Source organism: Drosophila ananassae, chromosome 3R (assembly GCF_017639315.1).
Source record: "Drosophila ananassae strain 14024-0371.13 chromosome 3R, ASM1763931v2, whole genome shotgun sequence".
In the NCBI taxonomy this organism is placed as follows: Eukaryota; Metazoa; Arthropoda; class Insecta; order Diptera; family Drosophilidae; genus Drosophila; species Drosophila ananassae.
Genome location: NC_057930.1, coordinates 7,195,598 through 7,211,692, shown reverse-complemented (window position 1 = coordinate 7,211,692; position 16,095 = coordinate 7,195,598). Strand labels below are relative to the sequence as shown.

General features: G+C 39.7%; 1 protein-coding gene across 2 annotated transcripts in view; it reads left to right on the top strand.

The window, feature by feature from the left end:
- LOC6503282 overlaps positions 1 to 16,095 on the top strand; it is a 37,267-nt gene that overhangs the window by 12,925 nt on the left and 8,247 nt on the right. For both annotated transcript variants that reach the window (XM_032453289.2, XM_044716036.1), the window contains exons 2-12: positions 2,931 to 3,586; positions 4,245 to 4,346; positions 4,475 to 4,588; positions 5,539 to 5,735; positions 5,829 to 5,946; positions 6,364 to 6,504; positions 7,402 to 7,533; positions 8,274 to 8,417; positions 11,166 to 11,436; positions 11,796 to 12,012; positions 15,233 to 15,399. In XM_032453289.2, the coding sequence (XP_032309180.1) occupies positions 3,170 to 3,586; positions 4,245 to 4,346; positions 4,475 to 4,588; positions 5,539 to 5,735; positions 5,829 to 5,946; positions 6,364 to 6,504; positions 7,402 to 7,533; positions 8,274 to 8,417; positions 11,166 to 11,436; positions 11,796 to 12,012; positions 15,233 to 15,399 (2,020 nt within the window). In that variant the 5' untranslated portion in view covers positions 2,931 to 3,169. The remainder of the gene's footprint in view (positions 1 to 2,930; positions 3,587 to 4,244; positions 4,347 to 4,474; positions 4,589 to 5,538; positions 5,736 to 5,828; positions 5,947 to 6,363; positions 6,505 to 7,401; positions 7,534 to 8,273; positions 8,418 to 11,165; positions 11,437 to 11,795; positions 12,013 to 15,232; positions 15,400 to 16,095) is intronic.

The following is a 16,095-nucleotide window of genomic DNA, read 5'->3' as shown; positions in this document are numbered from 1 at the left end:
ATCTAATTAATTTATTAATAATTGAACTAGTCCTCGGGCCAGCAGGATCAAGTGCAAAACGATGAGCAAGTGCAGCCCTCAGGAATTTTTATGTCCGTTCTAGAGCGTAATCACACGACAAATTATGGCTAAAATCTGTGAAAACAACTGTTTGTTTTAAGATATTGCGGTTTCTGGTCGGACTGGACGCTCTTGAAGAACTCAACCTCATTTAATATTCATTTTGTGGGACAGAGGTATTCGGCAGCCCTTCTCGGAATAATTTTATCGGTCTCAACGTAATTGATTGATTTTTTCGTCGGCATTCCTTTCCTTTTATTTTTGGGCTTTCGAGCACAAAACTGTAGGCAAGGACATTGGTAATGGGCATTGAAACGAAATAAAATGTGTCAGCCATATTGATATTTTACTGCTCCTGCCTCCCTCGACGGCCTCGTTGCCGGGTTACTTGGCCAAAAAGGAAATGGGGGCCAACAAACCCAGCGTTGTCAATATTAAAATTGAAAATACTTCATTCGCCAGCCATCTGCATAGATTCGGATCTGCAGTCTAACGACATGATTGGAATTATAATAATCCCGGTCCGAGCCCAACAAAAAATGGCCGAAGATTTATTCCATTTCGTTCTTTGTCTATAGCCTAGGCAAGGAGCGGCTCGGCCATCGGGGGCGTGGCCAGCATAACTTGTAGTTAAGTGTGTACAAGTTGGCCCGAATATATATCATACGTTTTGTGTGTGTTCCGCCTTTGTTACGCTCACTTGAGCATGGTAATGTTCTGAGACTCCCGAAATGTAGGAAAACACAATGTAAATATGCTGAACAGGGCCTCCATCCCACACCACACATATCCTGACAAGTTTTTTTGCCCACACTCGTATATCCTTGTACCGATTCTTGTCTGGGCATTTTCGGGCTCGTACGTCCGTTTATGTTTCCTCTACAATTGCAATTCAACAACTGCTCACCAGATTATGCAGTTTCTTGAGCTTCAGAACCCAGGAATTCTGTTTGCGACTGCTTAACAAAAGGATACGCCATCTGGCTCAGAAAAGAATATACAAAATCGTATAAACTCTTTTAAAGCCGATTGTAGCTAAGCCGTAAAATGAGATTATTTATGATTTTTTGCAGCTAGTAGCTATAGTTGATTTGTTATGCATACACTGGTTATGTAAGGAACAAACCTCAAGTAGCAAAATCATGAGTGACGATGGCAAACAGACACGCTTTCCCCTCGAAAGCCCTCCGACTTAATTGGCAATTTGCGAGTGACGCAACAAAAGACAGCACTGTCAAAGCAATCGATTCTCAGTCGCATTCAACGAGTATTGGGTTCAATATTTGGAGCCTGGCAATGGCGTCAATTACTCCGGGCTTGCTTTCATTCGCAACTGTTGATCTTTCGGCTGACAAAAGGCGAGCCACCTTAAGGCCCGGTGGGAGCATTAACCTAATAGAAATTCGATTTCCGCCCTCATTTCCATATCCAGTCGGTCAGGTGCAAAAAGGCGTCTCCAATATGAAATTCCCTTTATCCATCACGCACACGCTTCTTCCGATTCATGTGCCTGCATATTTAATATGAGATGTAGATTTCATTCGCTTACAGTGTACAGGCGCCGTGCAGCTTCGTTATCTTTTGTGGAAGGTTAATACCCATTAATGCCAACTGGAACCGACCCCAGTTCTTGAAAGCCTTTGAGTGGCTTGAATATCGCACAAAATATGGAGTGATTCCCCCAGGCGATTCCAGTTTGCTTTCAATTTAAATTCTTGTTTCTCTTTTGCCAAAAGGCCTTTATTTTTATATAATCTTTATAAGATTCCTTTGTACTATGAAGCATATACGTTAGTTAATAAATTCCAAATTACTTATACCGAATTCCAAGACATAATTTTCCTCCAAGCACCCCTCAGTCTATCTCTAAAAAGATTAACCCAAAAGTTCCGCTCTCATGGCTGTGTAAAGAAGATATCTTGACGCGGACTGGCCAAAATGTTGGTTCATTGATAACCTTGAACCGATCCATACATCAGTTTTGATTTTTTGTTGCCTCGGCCCTTAACGCATCTGCAGTGATTTAATGACTGCCATCGACCCTTGTCGGGCCAATCCCGAAACTGCCACCCTTTTTGGTTACGCCCTTATTGATGGTCCGCACATGTCTATGGGCTGATGAGTCGCAAGTGGCCCCAAAGGGATAATAACCCTAACCATAACCTAACACAGATACATACGCGGGCCAAGCGCCAGACACTCTGTGATTTAAGCCTCTGCCTGGCTGCCTGCCCGGACCACGCGGCGTATGAGTAATGTGCTGCTATTGACCGCAACGTTGACTTGTTGACGCCGCGTGAGCCAGTGAGCCATGAAACATCGCAGTTTTCACAGATTTCATTTGGGTTAGCCCCATCCCGATATTTGTCCTGTTTTTTGATTTTTCAAGCAGATGGTAAAACCATAAGCCGCCTATGTAGAGTGTAGAAATTGGAAAATCAAGAAAAGCCCGGAACGAAGTTGAAGCCAATCAGCCCCGACATAGCGAAAGTTCTTTGGTCAATGCAATTATTACACTGCTCAAAAACTGTTTTTCCAAATACTAAGACAATTTGTTTTGATATTTGACTAAAGTTTTAAAATGAACTATTTGGACAATGGCATTATATAGACTCATTAGGGTACTATATTATCCTACGTGTCTATACCATAAAGTTTACATGAGAATTTTTGAAGAATGGTAATCCGTTTCATAAAACAAATGGGATTCACCTTACAATATAACTTTTATATTTTTAAATTCAGCAAAGAGTAAAATAAAAGATCGCATTCCAAGTTCTTTATGAATAGTCTAAACGAATTCCTTAAATTATGAACTTCATTTCGGTGTACATAATATACAATGACTTCCTTATTTTTTTACTCTGCAGATACTTTCTAATCCTTCTCGTAATTGACGTTTGATTGGACTTTTCCGACCATGAGGAGAGCCACCCAGCCACCTGCCCGCTGCGTGGTCATGCATTAAGCAGGCGGAGCCGCACAAAAAGCCTTTCCAGCAGAAAGCCGTACTCCCAACCACCCAACCGGCCTTCCACGCACCCCCACTAAGACCCCAGCACCCAACACACACATGACCGCGTCAGAAGCGGCGAAACGAACGTGACACATGGCGATGTACTTTTATGCCAGTAAGATATCTGCCATCGCCTGCGGAACGCGCTGCCGCCAGACCGTGCTGCAGAAGTCGCGTGGGCAACGCGATCGCGACAAATGTCGTCAGCACAACCACCGGAGGCACCACCGCCGGCGGTGTCAAATTAGCAGTGGCAGCAGCTCCGACAGCGAGTCTGCGGATGACTGCTGTCCCGAAAGTGACCAAACGGCAGCAGTATTAGAAGCAGGCCCAGAAGGCGGGCCAGGAGTGCATCCCCTTGCCACTGATGGCGGAATTTTCTCGCTGGATCCAGGACATTTGGCAGCGGAGTCGGTACTCCTCGGGAGTGGCGGCATTCGCTATAGACGACGGCACAGCGCCGAGCAGTTGAGTGCCCACGACCTGGAAATGGGGTTTCAGCAAATGGAGGTGAGTGCCAAAAAGGCAGACCTTAAGCAAGTTTATTTTGGCCAAATAGCAAATGCCTAAATTGGAGTACTATATGTATAAAAATTACTTTATTAAAATAACATAATTATAAAGATTCTGCATAATTTTGTTATTTTAAACAATGGTTTTAATTTATTCCATCGTCGTAGTTCACTGGAAACCTAATGAGCACGACTTCGAATACATAACGTAAATAGAGTTTTTAGGACTTATATTTGAATTAAATCAGATATATGATACCCGGTAATCTACTTGTCCTATATTTTGTCCTATATTTTAGTGTTCCTATGTTTACCCCTTAAAATTTGGTCAGTGTGTATCCTTTTGAGAGTACGGGTATTAAAAATAAATATTGCATATGGATTTGTATACTCCATGAGAAATTTTAATCCTTACTTGTTAGTTTAATGGACACTTAATGTGACCTCATAATGTTAATAGAGTTTTATTGGATCGAAATTTCGAATTTCTAACAAGAAACCGTAATAGGTATAATACAGAAAAGAAAAGAAAGGTATAGGTATAATATATCAGAAAAGGTTCTTGCTATTTATTATACGAACATAAATAATATGCCCTAAATAAAATCAAAAATGTGTTGGAGCCTTTTTGTATAATAGATGTGTTTATCCCACAGCTTGGCACTTTAAAGCCCGTTGAATCGAGGAACGATGACACCGTTCAATATGATGTGCCCAAAAATCCGCACAAACGCAGCCAATGTGATATTAATTTTGAGGTAAGCTCTTGCGGTAATTAAGAACTACTCCACACTGCATTTAATTAGCCAAATTGATTTGATTCTGGCTTGTTGTTTCGATAGAGATCCCTTTTGAATAAACCCAGTATTATCATAAATTTTTTCAGAGCTCAGTTTTGGGGTCCGGTGGCATTTTGTACATAAATGGTAAAACAGTTTCTGGGCCATTGGACTCCCTGATCGAATCGCTTTTACCTAAAAATGTCATCGATTTAGATAAGGTAAGTTGATTGTAATAATTCGAATTAAATATATAAAAACATGTGCCAAGTTCAATTCGTCTTGGAGCAATGAGTTTACAGAATGGACAACTGAAACTAAACCAGTAATGCTCTTTAAAAGCTCTGTGCCAACTTTAAGCTTTATCATTGCAAAGGAAAACCCACCCGAAGGCCAAAATCAACTCACCATTAATCGCATTCATAGGCGACTGCCCTATGGCAGACACCAAATGGAATACAAATCAGTTCCTACTTAGTCGCAAACTCTTAAAGACTTGAACATTTGCCAACTGAGTTGCTGGCACGAGCCAAGAACCACAAACCAAGGAGGCAAACGCCGGAGCCCTATGTCCCAGGCCCAAGGGGACACAAAACAAAGGACCAAAAAGCAGAAAACAAGGACCAACTGTTGTTCCAGTGTGTGTGCGGCTAACCATCCTGGTGGCCACAAACAGCAAGTGCAAAAATAATTAATTCGTTGCAAACAAATCCAGAGATTAGCGCTAATTTGATGGAGAAATGTGCGATGCCCTTGGCAGAGGATAAGTTTCAGAATCCCAAAAACAAAATAAACAACAGGATCACAATTACTTACGTATTGGCTGATATCGTTCAACCCTAAATACCTAATCATTGCTTTAAGGACATATGAAGTTGATTAATTTGATATTTAACTAACTATAACATAATAAAATACTTTCTGAACTGCATTTTATATTAATGTTACAAATAAACTACAAAGGCATCCGGTGGTTACAAAATCTAAAATCTAAGGAAATAACTGAATACATGAAAGAATAAATTAAAATAATGCAAAATATATCCAACGGCCTGAAAATTATAAAAATTATAAATATATTTTTTTGGTAAAATTATCATACTTTCCAGAGTTGAAGCTCAATTATGTCAAATTCTGTGAATGCCTCTATTCATGTTTTATTCGTTTTCAGGAATTTGTATTCTCGTTTTTACTGTCGTCCCGCCTGTTCCTGCGACCCCACGAGCTGCTGGGCAAACTCCTGGACTCGGTACCTGAAAGCGAATGCTTAGAATCATTAGTTGCCCTTCTGACCGAGTGGGCCACCAAGTTTCCCTACGACTACCGGGATGAGCGGATGATGAGCCATGTCAAACATATCGTTGCCAGGTGAGGAGGAGCGTGCCCTGATAAGGCCACTTGCCCCTGTCCCAGCTTAGCTAAATTGCCTCCAATCATCCAACATCTCAACTCCGTTCGCAGATGTTCCAATTCGCATTTGGAAGCCGTTGTCTCCCAAACACTGAGTGCCTTACTAAAACGTTTGACTGATTTAGAGAGACACGAGGCGGACCTTCGAGCCTGCCAGACCAATGACAAGGTGAGTGAATTCCACACGAGGCACCTGGATCCGAGCTGCCAAAGTGGGGATTAGAGCCCACTATCTAGGCAAGAGTGATTGGGGTTCACGCGAGTCCATCAAGTTGAACAATTTTCTCTAAAAATATCGAAATATCCTTTTTCGACAAAAATTATTATATTTTGTATCAAAATTATACATTGTTTGAACAAAATATCTTCTTTAAAAAAAATAAACGTTATTTTTGTTAAAATATGTATATTATTTAAGTCCCATAAAAAGCAAATAATAATTCTTTGCCTGAAAAATATTCTTTCTCGGATGGAAAACACTCGAGTCTCCAAACCCTGCCATTAAAAGAGCATTCTGACTAATCCCTTGCTTGGGAAAATGTCGTGTTGTCCTCGATTTTCTCATTTTTCAATCTCTTTTCCCCAGTCTGTAGCCAACACTCCACTCAATTGTCCGACGGCCACGCAGTACGCACAAATAGTATGCCGGCTGGAGAAAAAACTGGCCAAGCACATTGGCGGAGAGGAGTTCCTCCAGTGCAGCAGCATGATTCTGCTCGACAAGCAGGTAAGCATCACCAGCTGCAATGACAGTTGAAAAATGCTTCTTTTTTAATTAAAATCTTAAAAATATGAATAAATTGTTAAGTTTGTTACAGAAAGGACACAATGGGAAAAGAGAGAAACTTTCATTTAAAAATAATATCAATAGTTTTCCTCCACCTTTGCCACCTCCAACATATAGCAAAAAGGTTATTTAGAGATGCAGGAATAAATAGCTTGGGGATTTTAAAATTTTAATTGGACCATCTATAATCGTTGCTAGTTACGAATTTAAACCATTTGATTAAGAAATCATTCTTTATCAATTTTCCCATATAACAAATGGAAAGTAAATATTGTCAGACACGTGAATACAACCGAGTTAATCTACTTTACAAATAAATATTTTAAGCCCTAAGAGTAAGAGAAAACAAACAGATAGTTAGTACTTTGTTGTCAATTTTATTCAGAACCCTCTTAGCTCATAAACTTTAAACACTTTGGCTCTGTAATTGCTTTTGGCCTACCAAGGCACTCCCCAGAAAGTCTGATTAATTTAGGATAAATTAAATTATATCCTTCAGGTTAAATGCTCGCTCAGTTGCAAATGCCCTTTCCTGCATAAGTCAACAACGGTCATAAGAACAATCTGCACTTTTGCATAAATTACAGTGAGCCCTCTCTCACATGAACAGTCACATACACACCCTCGCCCAGATTCACAGCACACAAAAACAACTACACACACACCGGCACACAGAACTCACAAGGACATGCAATTAAAATGACGACAAGCAGCTTCATTAACAATGCTCCCCCTCAAACACCGCACACAGAACACCCCCACTTTCAACGCTTCCATCCGCTCCGCTGGCCAACTCATTTCAACAACATCTTTGGGCTGTTTCATTTTTTAATGCAGAAGAAATGGGACCAACCATCCTCGTCGGGCGGACCGCCAGGAGCCCAGGATCCAAAGAAGACGTGCAACCTGGAGACCTACCTGGATTGGTCGGCACGTCTGCGTCTGTTTGTCTGCAATGAGATACTGCAGGTGAGGAGGATCTCATAACCATCTCGGGGTCACTACCGCACCCCACTCCCGCGCTTACCCACTCCACTCCTCTTGCCACAATTCCGTTTCGTTCGGGCCGGGTCAAGTTAAACGTAGCGCATGAGCCTTTAGACCCGGCGGATTGAATTAAAATTCCCATGCATGTGGAATATGCAGAAAGAGCACGTCCAGCGATGTCCTGGCGCCTACAGTGGTGGATAAAGAAATAGATGCCAATTTGGGATATATTTTTGAGGTTAAAGGGCTGAGAATTGCTACTCATATGTAATACATCATGTGTATCTTTTTAAAATTAATTACACGAAAATTTAGAATTATTACTCATACGCCCATCATTAGCTCAGAAATAAAATTTCAGCTACCATTTGACCTAATATGTATCCGGCATCAGATTTTGAATACCAGCGTTGAGAACATTGTTCAGTACCACCACTGTACCACAGCGGCAAGCATCAGGCTCACAAGATGGCTTATAATTTATGCTGTTCGTAACTGTCTCATTGACAGTTTGCCAGTTGGCCGTGTAAGCGACTCGTTAAAACTTTATCCAAGTCACGTGGGTCCAGCCATGTCCGATTCTTCCCACCACCACCGCCGCCTCTGGGGCGTCGCATTCCTGTCCTTCCGTTATCCTTCCTTCCCTCCACTTGACGTCTAACTAACTTCCGTAATCAAATAAATCTTGCATCCCTCCGGCTACATTGTCCTTTCCCATTTAGAGCGGCGGCATCGAGCAGCGCAGCCGAACTGTGGAGCTCTGGAGCGGGGTGGCCCAATACTGCCTGCTTGTGGGGAACTACAATAGTGCCACCGCCATTTTGGAGTCCCTGGAATCTCCGGCCATAGCCCGGCTTAAAATAACGGTAGGTCAACTGTCACAAACTATTCCAAATAATGGAAATTAATTTTATATAGGCACATAATTAATTATCCCCTAATGCTAGGCTATCCATGGCCCAGCAACCAATATCTGTTGCAAAAACGAATAATTTGTCACAAAGAAACAAAATAATTTATGGCTGCGGATAGTAGTTTGGTTCATTTAACCAGCCCCAGGCATTTCCGTGTGTCAAATAAGCGTGTATTGATAAAATAATATTTTATATTGCCAGTATATACAAACTAAATACTCAGTTCAAATTTTGACAGTGTTATAAAGTTTTACCTGCCGAATATATGGGCTTCCTAATGGCTTCGACAAAATAAAACAAAACCTTCCGCACTTTGGGCATGAAATAAAGTTGCCAATGCCAGTCACAGGAACGTGGTTTTCCATAAATTTGGCAAAACAACTGTTAGAAATTAAATAGACAACAGTTTTATAGGCAAATTACGTGGCGGAGCTCTGAAATGGGCTTTGTTTATAATTCCCTGGCAAATTGCGCTGAGAAACTTTAATTAGAGTCGAGCTTCATAGGGGAGGACTCCTCGTAATGAGAACTCCGGAAAGTCACAAAACCAAATGGAATTCCATTTGGCACCCACATCAATTCAAACGACATTTCCATGTACGCGAGCATAAACACTTCAAAAAGGAAATTTCCATAAACTCCCACACTCGAGCTAACGCAAAAGTCCCAAGTATTATCATTGGCACATGAAAGCATGGAGAAGGAATAATAAAACTACTCCTTTCCAAGGCAGACTTCAATATGTAATGCAATTGCAAGCTATAAAAAGTTCGAGAGCGACGCCCAGAGGCCCAAGTAGCGGAAAAAAAATAACAGAAAGTTGTAAGTCGAAAGGGGAGATATGCTTATTAAATCCTATTAGTGGTTCAATAATATTTGTTTAATAGAAAAAAATTTTCCGCCTCCACCACAACTCGATATCGCCAAACGTAAGCTTTCCACAAACAAGAAATTTTTGCCCATATCAGAGCTAAAAGCAGAAAAATCCGTTCGATATCCCTGCTTCATGCCCTTTTCTCGCTTCCACTTTGACATAGCATAAAGAGTATTCCGAAACGGAAGCATAAATCAAAATGCCCCAAAAAGGAGACTGTAGTTAAAGACTCCCACTAGCGTAGTGCAAAAAGGGCTCTATTCCAACAAAAACTAAGACCCTTCCCTCTGCCATATCCATTTTCTCAGCTGTGTGAACTGAAGAAGAATCTCTCCTGCTTTGCCGCCGGACCGGACAGGATATTCGGGCGTGTCAGCAGTATTTATGCAGCATAATGCATTTTAGCATAAAGAAGCTTAAGCGACTTAGAGCCTTGTTCTGGCTCTTCTGTCGTCTTCTGATTAAATATTGAAGGACGTAATGGAGTTGCTCGCTCAAATTCTATTTGTTCGGATTATTATTCCCCTATAATCGAAGCGAATCCACAGTTCCAAACATTTTTAAAATTATTTTTTGGTAATTAAAAATTTCGCATAGAGAACTGTTTTGGGAAACTATGAATAATAATTTGACAGGAAAAGTTTTGCCACGTTGTCATAACAGCGAAAGTTCCCAGCGACTTTTTATTTGCACAAAGAATCCCCTTTTTCCAAAAAAAAGTGCAGGTCGGTGGTGGCTAAAAAATGAGATGACCACGCCCAAGCAACCGCACTTTCGCTGTAGTTGGCCCAATTCCATCAGGTTATGTATTTACTCACTTATTTGGAACAGAGGCCGCATATTCAGACCCAAATGGAGCTGCGTTTTATCAAAAAACGAATCTTTTTAATTAGTTAATGGACTCATTATTAGTTGTTCCATTCATGACGAAGTATTTAGTCGAACGTTACTTAGAGCTGCATTTCAGAGGAATTTATAGCCTCTGTGATTTTCCTTTGAAACTGAAAACATTTTACATTGAATCCTTTAAAAAATCCCTAGTGAGGTCCTTAATTTCAATTTATCCCTTATTGTGATATTTCTCACTATAAATTGTGCAGTCCTTTGTGCCAGTGCGTCGCCCAGGACAATGCATACAGCTGCAAATGAAAAAATCCTCTTGACTAATACAGAAAAGAAAAATGCATAAATTTACAGAACTATTCAAAATGCAAGTCGTACATGGTTGGGGGCGAAAGGAGGCGTGTCGCGGGCATTGTATTTCCGAGGGGACGTATGAAAATATATTATTTCTATAGTGGCTACTGAAAAGTTTATGAGTGCGCATTGGACGACCGCCATAAATATGCCCGACTGCATCCACAAAAAATGGAAACTCTCAAACAACTTTAACCGTCACAAAGCGATGTTCGAAATTATTATAAATTTTATTCTAACGAGGTGCCGCCTTACAAAAAGATATTTTTCAATGAACGTCGAGATAGGCCCCAAAAAGCTGTGTCTTTCCACTCTAGTGCTTGTAAAATCCCCTGAAAAACATTTCTCTGTTGGCCCTTGGAAATCCTAATTAATATGTTATCAGACAGGCCAAATGCCGGCCATAAAATTCGATCTAAAGCTTCCGCGCAAATTACAAGCATAAAAGTCACACAGTCAGTCAGAACAAACAAGCCCATAAACTTTTACAGCCCACAAAGAAACACAAAAATAAAGCAAAAAAGGGAGGACCCAGCAGATAATAGAAGCAGGATGGAACAGGGAGGGATCCACGTCGGGATTACCCCACTAGAAATGATGCTCATTTATGGATTTCGATTTGATTACAGTGGAGCAAATTGCAAGTGACGTGCCAACAATTGGACTGCATGCAGCGCCATGCCGAGGGCCATGGGCATTTGTGGCAGAAGCAGGCCACCGTCTTAAACGAGCAACAGGAAGGACTCAAGACTGATAAGCAGACCAAGGAGCGGAAAGAACCTCTGGAGGAAAAGACGAGTACAGGGGCAGCTGTCCCGGCTACAAAAGCTACTGGTGCCACGGCATCCGAAGAAAAGCCCTCGAACAGTGAACGAATGGCTGGCGTAACAGGAGCTGTCGGTATGAATGCAATCGAACACTAACAAAAAACAATGAACATCGCAAGTTACTAACATTGTGTAAAAAGTGAAACTTAATAAGTTAACATTATTGAATGTATTTTTATTCATTCGTAAAACTTTTCATTTTAATATTTAAATGTTATATAATATAAAAAAAATTATGAATAATTAAATACTTAACTTCACTCCATAAACCTTATAAATGTGGCTACATTACATTTCATTCATCATTTAAATTTTCATAAAGAATTGTTTATAATAATTACAATGCATTTTTAATAAAACTTATTTGGTTGAAATTGAAACACTTGCCAATTAATATTTACATTTTTTGTGCACCATAAACGGCTACAATAGAAATAGCTTCCGTTCCTGCGGCTACTGGCAACAATGACGGGGAGGCAGCAACAACAACAGCCACTCCAGCAGCAGCACCACCATCCAACCCGACAACAGCAGCAATTTCGGCCACACCATTAGCAGCGAGTGGCAAGCCCAATGATTGGGTTGTTATTCCGGTGTTTGCGGATATTGTTAAGCTGGCCCTGGGCGAGCGGGAGAACTGTTTGCAGCGGTGAGTACAATTTGCCGGCCCTGATTGATGGGCCTGCCCCATCACGTTCTGAGATCAGGTCCGTCGGCCAGGGTCCTGAAATTAATGTATACCGAGTGATCAATCGCGTCCGCCAACAATTGCATTTCCACTTGTCTCTCGTATCATTTATCTCCCGCACGTATTTATGTTCTCATTTATATTTATTTGCGCTTTAAATTTAATTAACCGCAGAGTGGCAAAATAAATGATTATGTGCCAAACGAAGAGCCTGCAAATCATTTCCACGCAGAAAACTCATAAAAAGAACTATAAATAAAAAGCATTTCCTTTTCCATTTATTTATATTTATTTTTATAGCGGCTATTGAAACAAAGGCATTGAAGTATGAAATTGCTGGAAATTCATTTTATTCTTTGGAGCTATTTAATAATGCTTTAATATTAAAATTCACTTATTAATCTGATTTGAATTAAAAACTTAGTTCTTATAGTGATTCCAATTTGAACAAAATGGCGACACAAACTATAAATAATTATTTATTGAATATTTGTCAAATAATGTCGGATATGTTTTCTAAATAAAACGTTCGGATTATTTCACGCCTATTACGAACCTCAACCGCCCTCCACCACTTGCTTTGCTGACCGAAATTTTCACTGAGTGTATGGCTTTTGGTCTCTTTGGACCAAACGATACCGAGCTGGTGGACAAACAATACAGTATGCCCCACCGGCCACTGGTGGCCACAATTGACCTCATTAGGAGCACACACGCGCATATACATTCAGCCGAGGGTGGTGCAGTTTATTCTCGAATAAAATCACAGTCCATTTCGCAGTGGCAGCAAAAATGAAAAAAGCCCCATTTCATTCAGAAATTTCAATGTCGCAGCGAGTTGGAGCGTGAAAGCGTAAATCGACTTTTCAATGCACTAATTAAACACGACGTTGCCGCATTAATTGCGCAGCCGTCATGTCGTATGCTCTACACATGTCAAAAATCTAAAAATATAATTCAACAAACAAATGTTTTATAATAATTTATTCACAATATGAAATTGGTGTCCATACATCTGACTTAATCTTATCCAGTTTTAAATTTTTAAGGCAGAATTTTACAAAAAATTTAAAAAAAAAACATGGATTATTAATAAAAATTTATCTTAATTTAAAACTTTTGGTAAAGTTAAAGTAAAATATTTTCACTTATTATATACCATTCTTTCAAAAATGTGTCTTACATAAATAAATAAATAAATAATATTTTTAAATATACATAAATAATAGCTATATTATCAGATTATTTTTTGTCCATTCTACATACTTGATACTCAACCGGATTGATTTTTAACCCTCTAGTGCCCAAGACCGCCTCTAGACGGGTAATGTTAAAAATACCGTTATTTTATTCTTTTCAATCCTTTTGACTCGGTTTTGCATTGTTTCTAATTTGGGAAAGCCCAAAAATTAAGTTGGTTGCTTTTGGAATACATACTAGAGCTTGCGCAAGCTGCTGTATTCATTTGAAGAAGAAAATTTGTGAAACTCGAATGAAGTAATTATTTTGTAAAAAGTGCAAAATGTAAATATTTTTTTTAAATATTATAAATAGTTTGCCGGTGGAATAAAAAATTGTACCGTGTTGTTGATAGTCTCAAGGACGCAAAATACGAAACTCACACTAAAAATAAGCTTTCGTTAGCTTTTTATTGCATTTATAAAATATCCCGTCTAGAGGCGGTCTTGGGACAATTCGGGAAAAAAAATTTATAAAGTAATTTAGAAAGGGAAGCAACTTATGACATATTTAAGTACGAATAACTGCTTGAATAATGAATTAATTGAATAATGTAAATAAGTTATCAGCTCTTTCCGACGTGGAGATTAAAAAATTATTAAATTCTATTGATTTTGGCATTGATACCATGACATTGATCTATGTTGGGTAGAGAGATTTGTGTAACTTCAAGCGGAAGTCCTACTCCTTTTGCAAAATGGTTGTCACCCTCAAGTTCGATTGCGTCCAATTCACCTCAAGCATAGAAACGCAAACGTAAAGCGCCTGCTGATCATAATATTGCTCAAGTTAAAGAAAGCACAATAGCTGAATGTGGATCTGTTTGGACTATGGATCCAAAAGCACCGCTTTTCAAAAAGATGTTGTGGTACCAAATGAACCTATTCATGGATATATCTGCAATATCCTTTAATGAGCCTGACCTCGGAGAACTTCAAAATCTGGATACGCCATTCAAGTGTTTTCAATTTTTATACCCTTGCAGAGGGTATTATAATTTTGGTCAAAAGTGTGCAACGCAGTAAAGAAGACATCTCCGACCCTATAAAGTATATATATTCTTGATCAGGATCCCCTCCTGATTCGATATAAGCATGTCCGTCTGTCTGTCGGTTTCTACGCAAACTAGTCTCTCAGTTTTAAAGCTATCTTTGAAACTTTGCACACATAAGTCGGAACGGCCGGGATCGGGCGACTATATCCTATAGCTGCCATATAACTGAACGATCGAAAATGGCACAACTGCAAGGGTATATCAAGGGTTCGGCTCCGCCCGAAGTTAGCTTTCCTTTCTTGTTTTTTATTATACTATTATTGAACATATCACTTAGCAAACAAATTTGTATGCTGTCCAAAAGGATCCAATACTTCGTTTTCCACAACAAATTTAGAAATTTGCATTTTAATGACAACAGTAAGTTGCCCTCCAAGGATTCTGACGACCACGATCCTTTATACAAAATACGACCGCTCGCGACTCATTTCAATGACAAGTATCAATTAGTTCCGCTGCGCCAACGCTTATCTGTGGACGAACAAATGTGTGCAACAAAAGAATTGATTACCTAATTTTTTGTTGGCCTATCATCCCAAAGCCGCCTCTAGGCGGTCCAAGGATATAGTCATATAAAACTCGATCCGAGCAAAAATAAATTTTTTTTTAAAACAAACATTTAATTTTGATACATACTGAATCCAAAAATAATTTTTTTCTTGGAAAAGAAAATTTGGGCACTAGAGGGTTAAGCGTTTTGTATTCTACTTATTTTGCATGTGCATAACCTTGTTTTAGTTTCAACCGCTGCCATTTTGCATTGCAAATACAATTCCGAACTCTTTATCAAGCAGCACAACATACTTCTCGGACTATCGCCCCGGCCCAGGGGCTGCCACTCTTTCCACTTATGTTCTCTGCTCTTTTCTATTTCCCGTTCCGTTGCAGCTTAGCAAATGGCCACATCAATATGGCAGCCTTCGATCGCATGGCGGCCATTGTTGGGGCATTCACCAAGCACATGCAGGCGGTGAAGGCCGCCCAGGCGCCATCTAGCGGGGAGTACGAGCACTTCTGCTGGCACATGCAGCAAACAACGAAACTTGGCGAGGCGGGTAAGTAATGTTCGCAAAGTCCGACTCTTTCCACCTCCCCTCTCGACTAACTAACCCACAGTTTGTGTGTGATGCGCGTGTTTTTTTTTCTTGTTTTAAACTCTCCACGTTTTTATCGCATTTCTGCACATTTTTTACTGGCACTCCGAGCCACATAAAGTTTTGATACCCTTGAAAAGAAGTGCCATTAGGAACAGAACTGGAATATGTATTTAATTTATGGTATTTATGTACCTAACACTTTACGGCAATAACGAACATGTCGCAAAATACCAAAATTCGGATAAACCTGTAATGCGTTTAAAATATTTGGAAATGTTGAATTTCCATTACAATGCACTTTTACAATGGTTTACTGTTCCAAATGAGGATTTAATAAACAACGCATAATAATATGTAATCAGGTTCAAACAATGAAATAATAAATTAATACCTAATGTTCCCTGATTAAATCAAACTAATAGCACCATAAAATCATCGACACATAATTAAAATAGCAAATTGCTCATGGAATGGGATAAAACTTGACAAAGTACTACCTCGTTCCTTCTGGGTCTTATCGCTACCTCAAGTGGAAACCTTGTTTTTCTATTGCTTCATGGGCTTTGATTTTATTGCCCATGATGACAAACGAGTGTAAGTGTGACGACTTGGAAGGGAAGTGGAAAATATTTCTCGTTATTTATGCAAAATTAC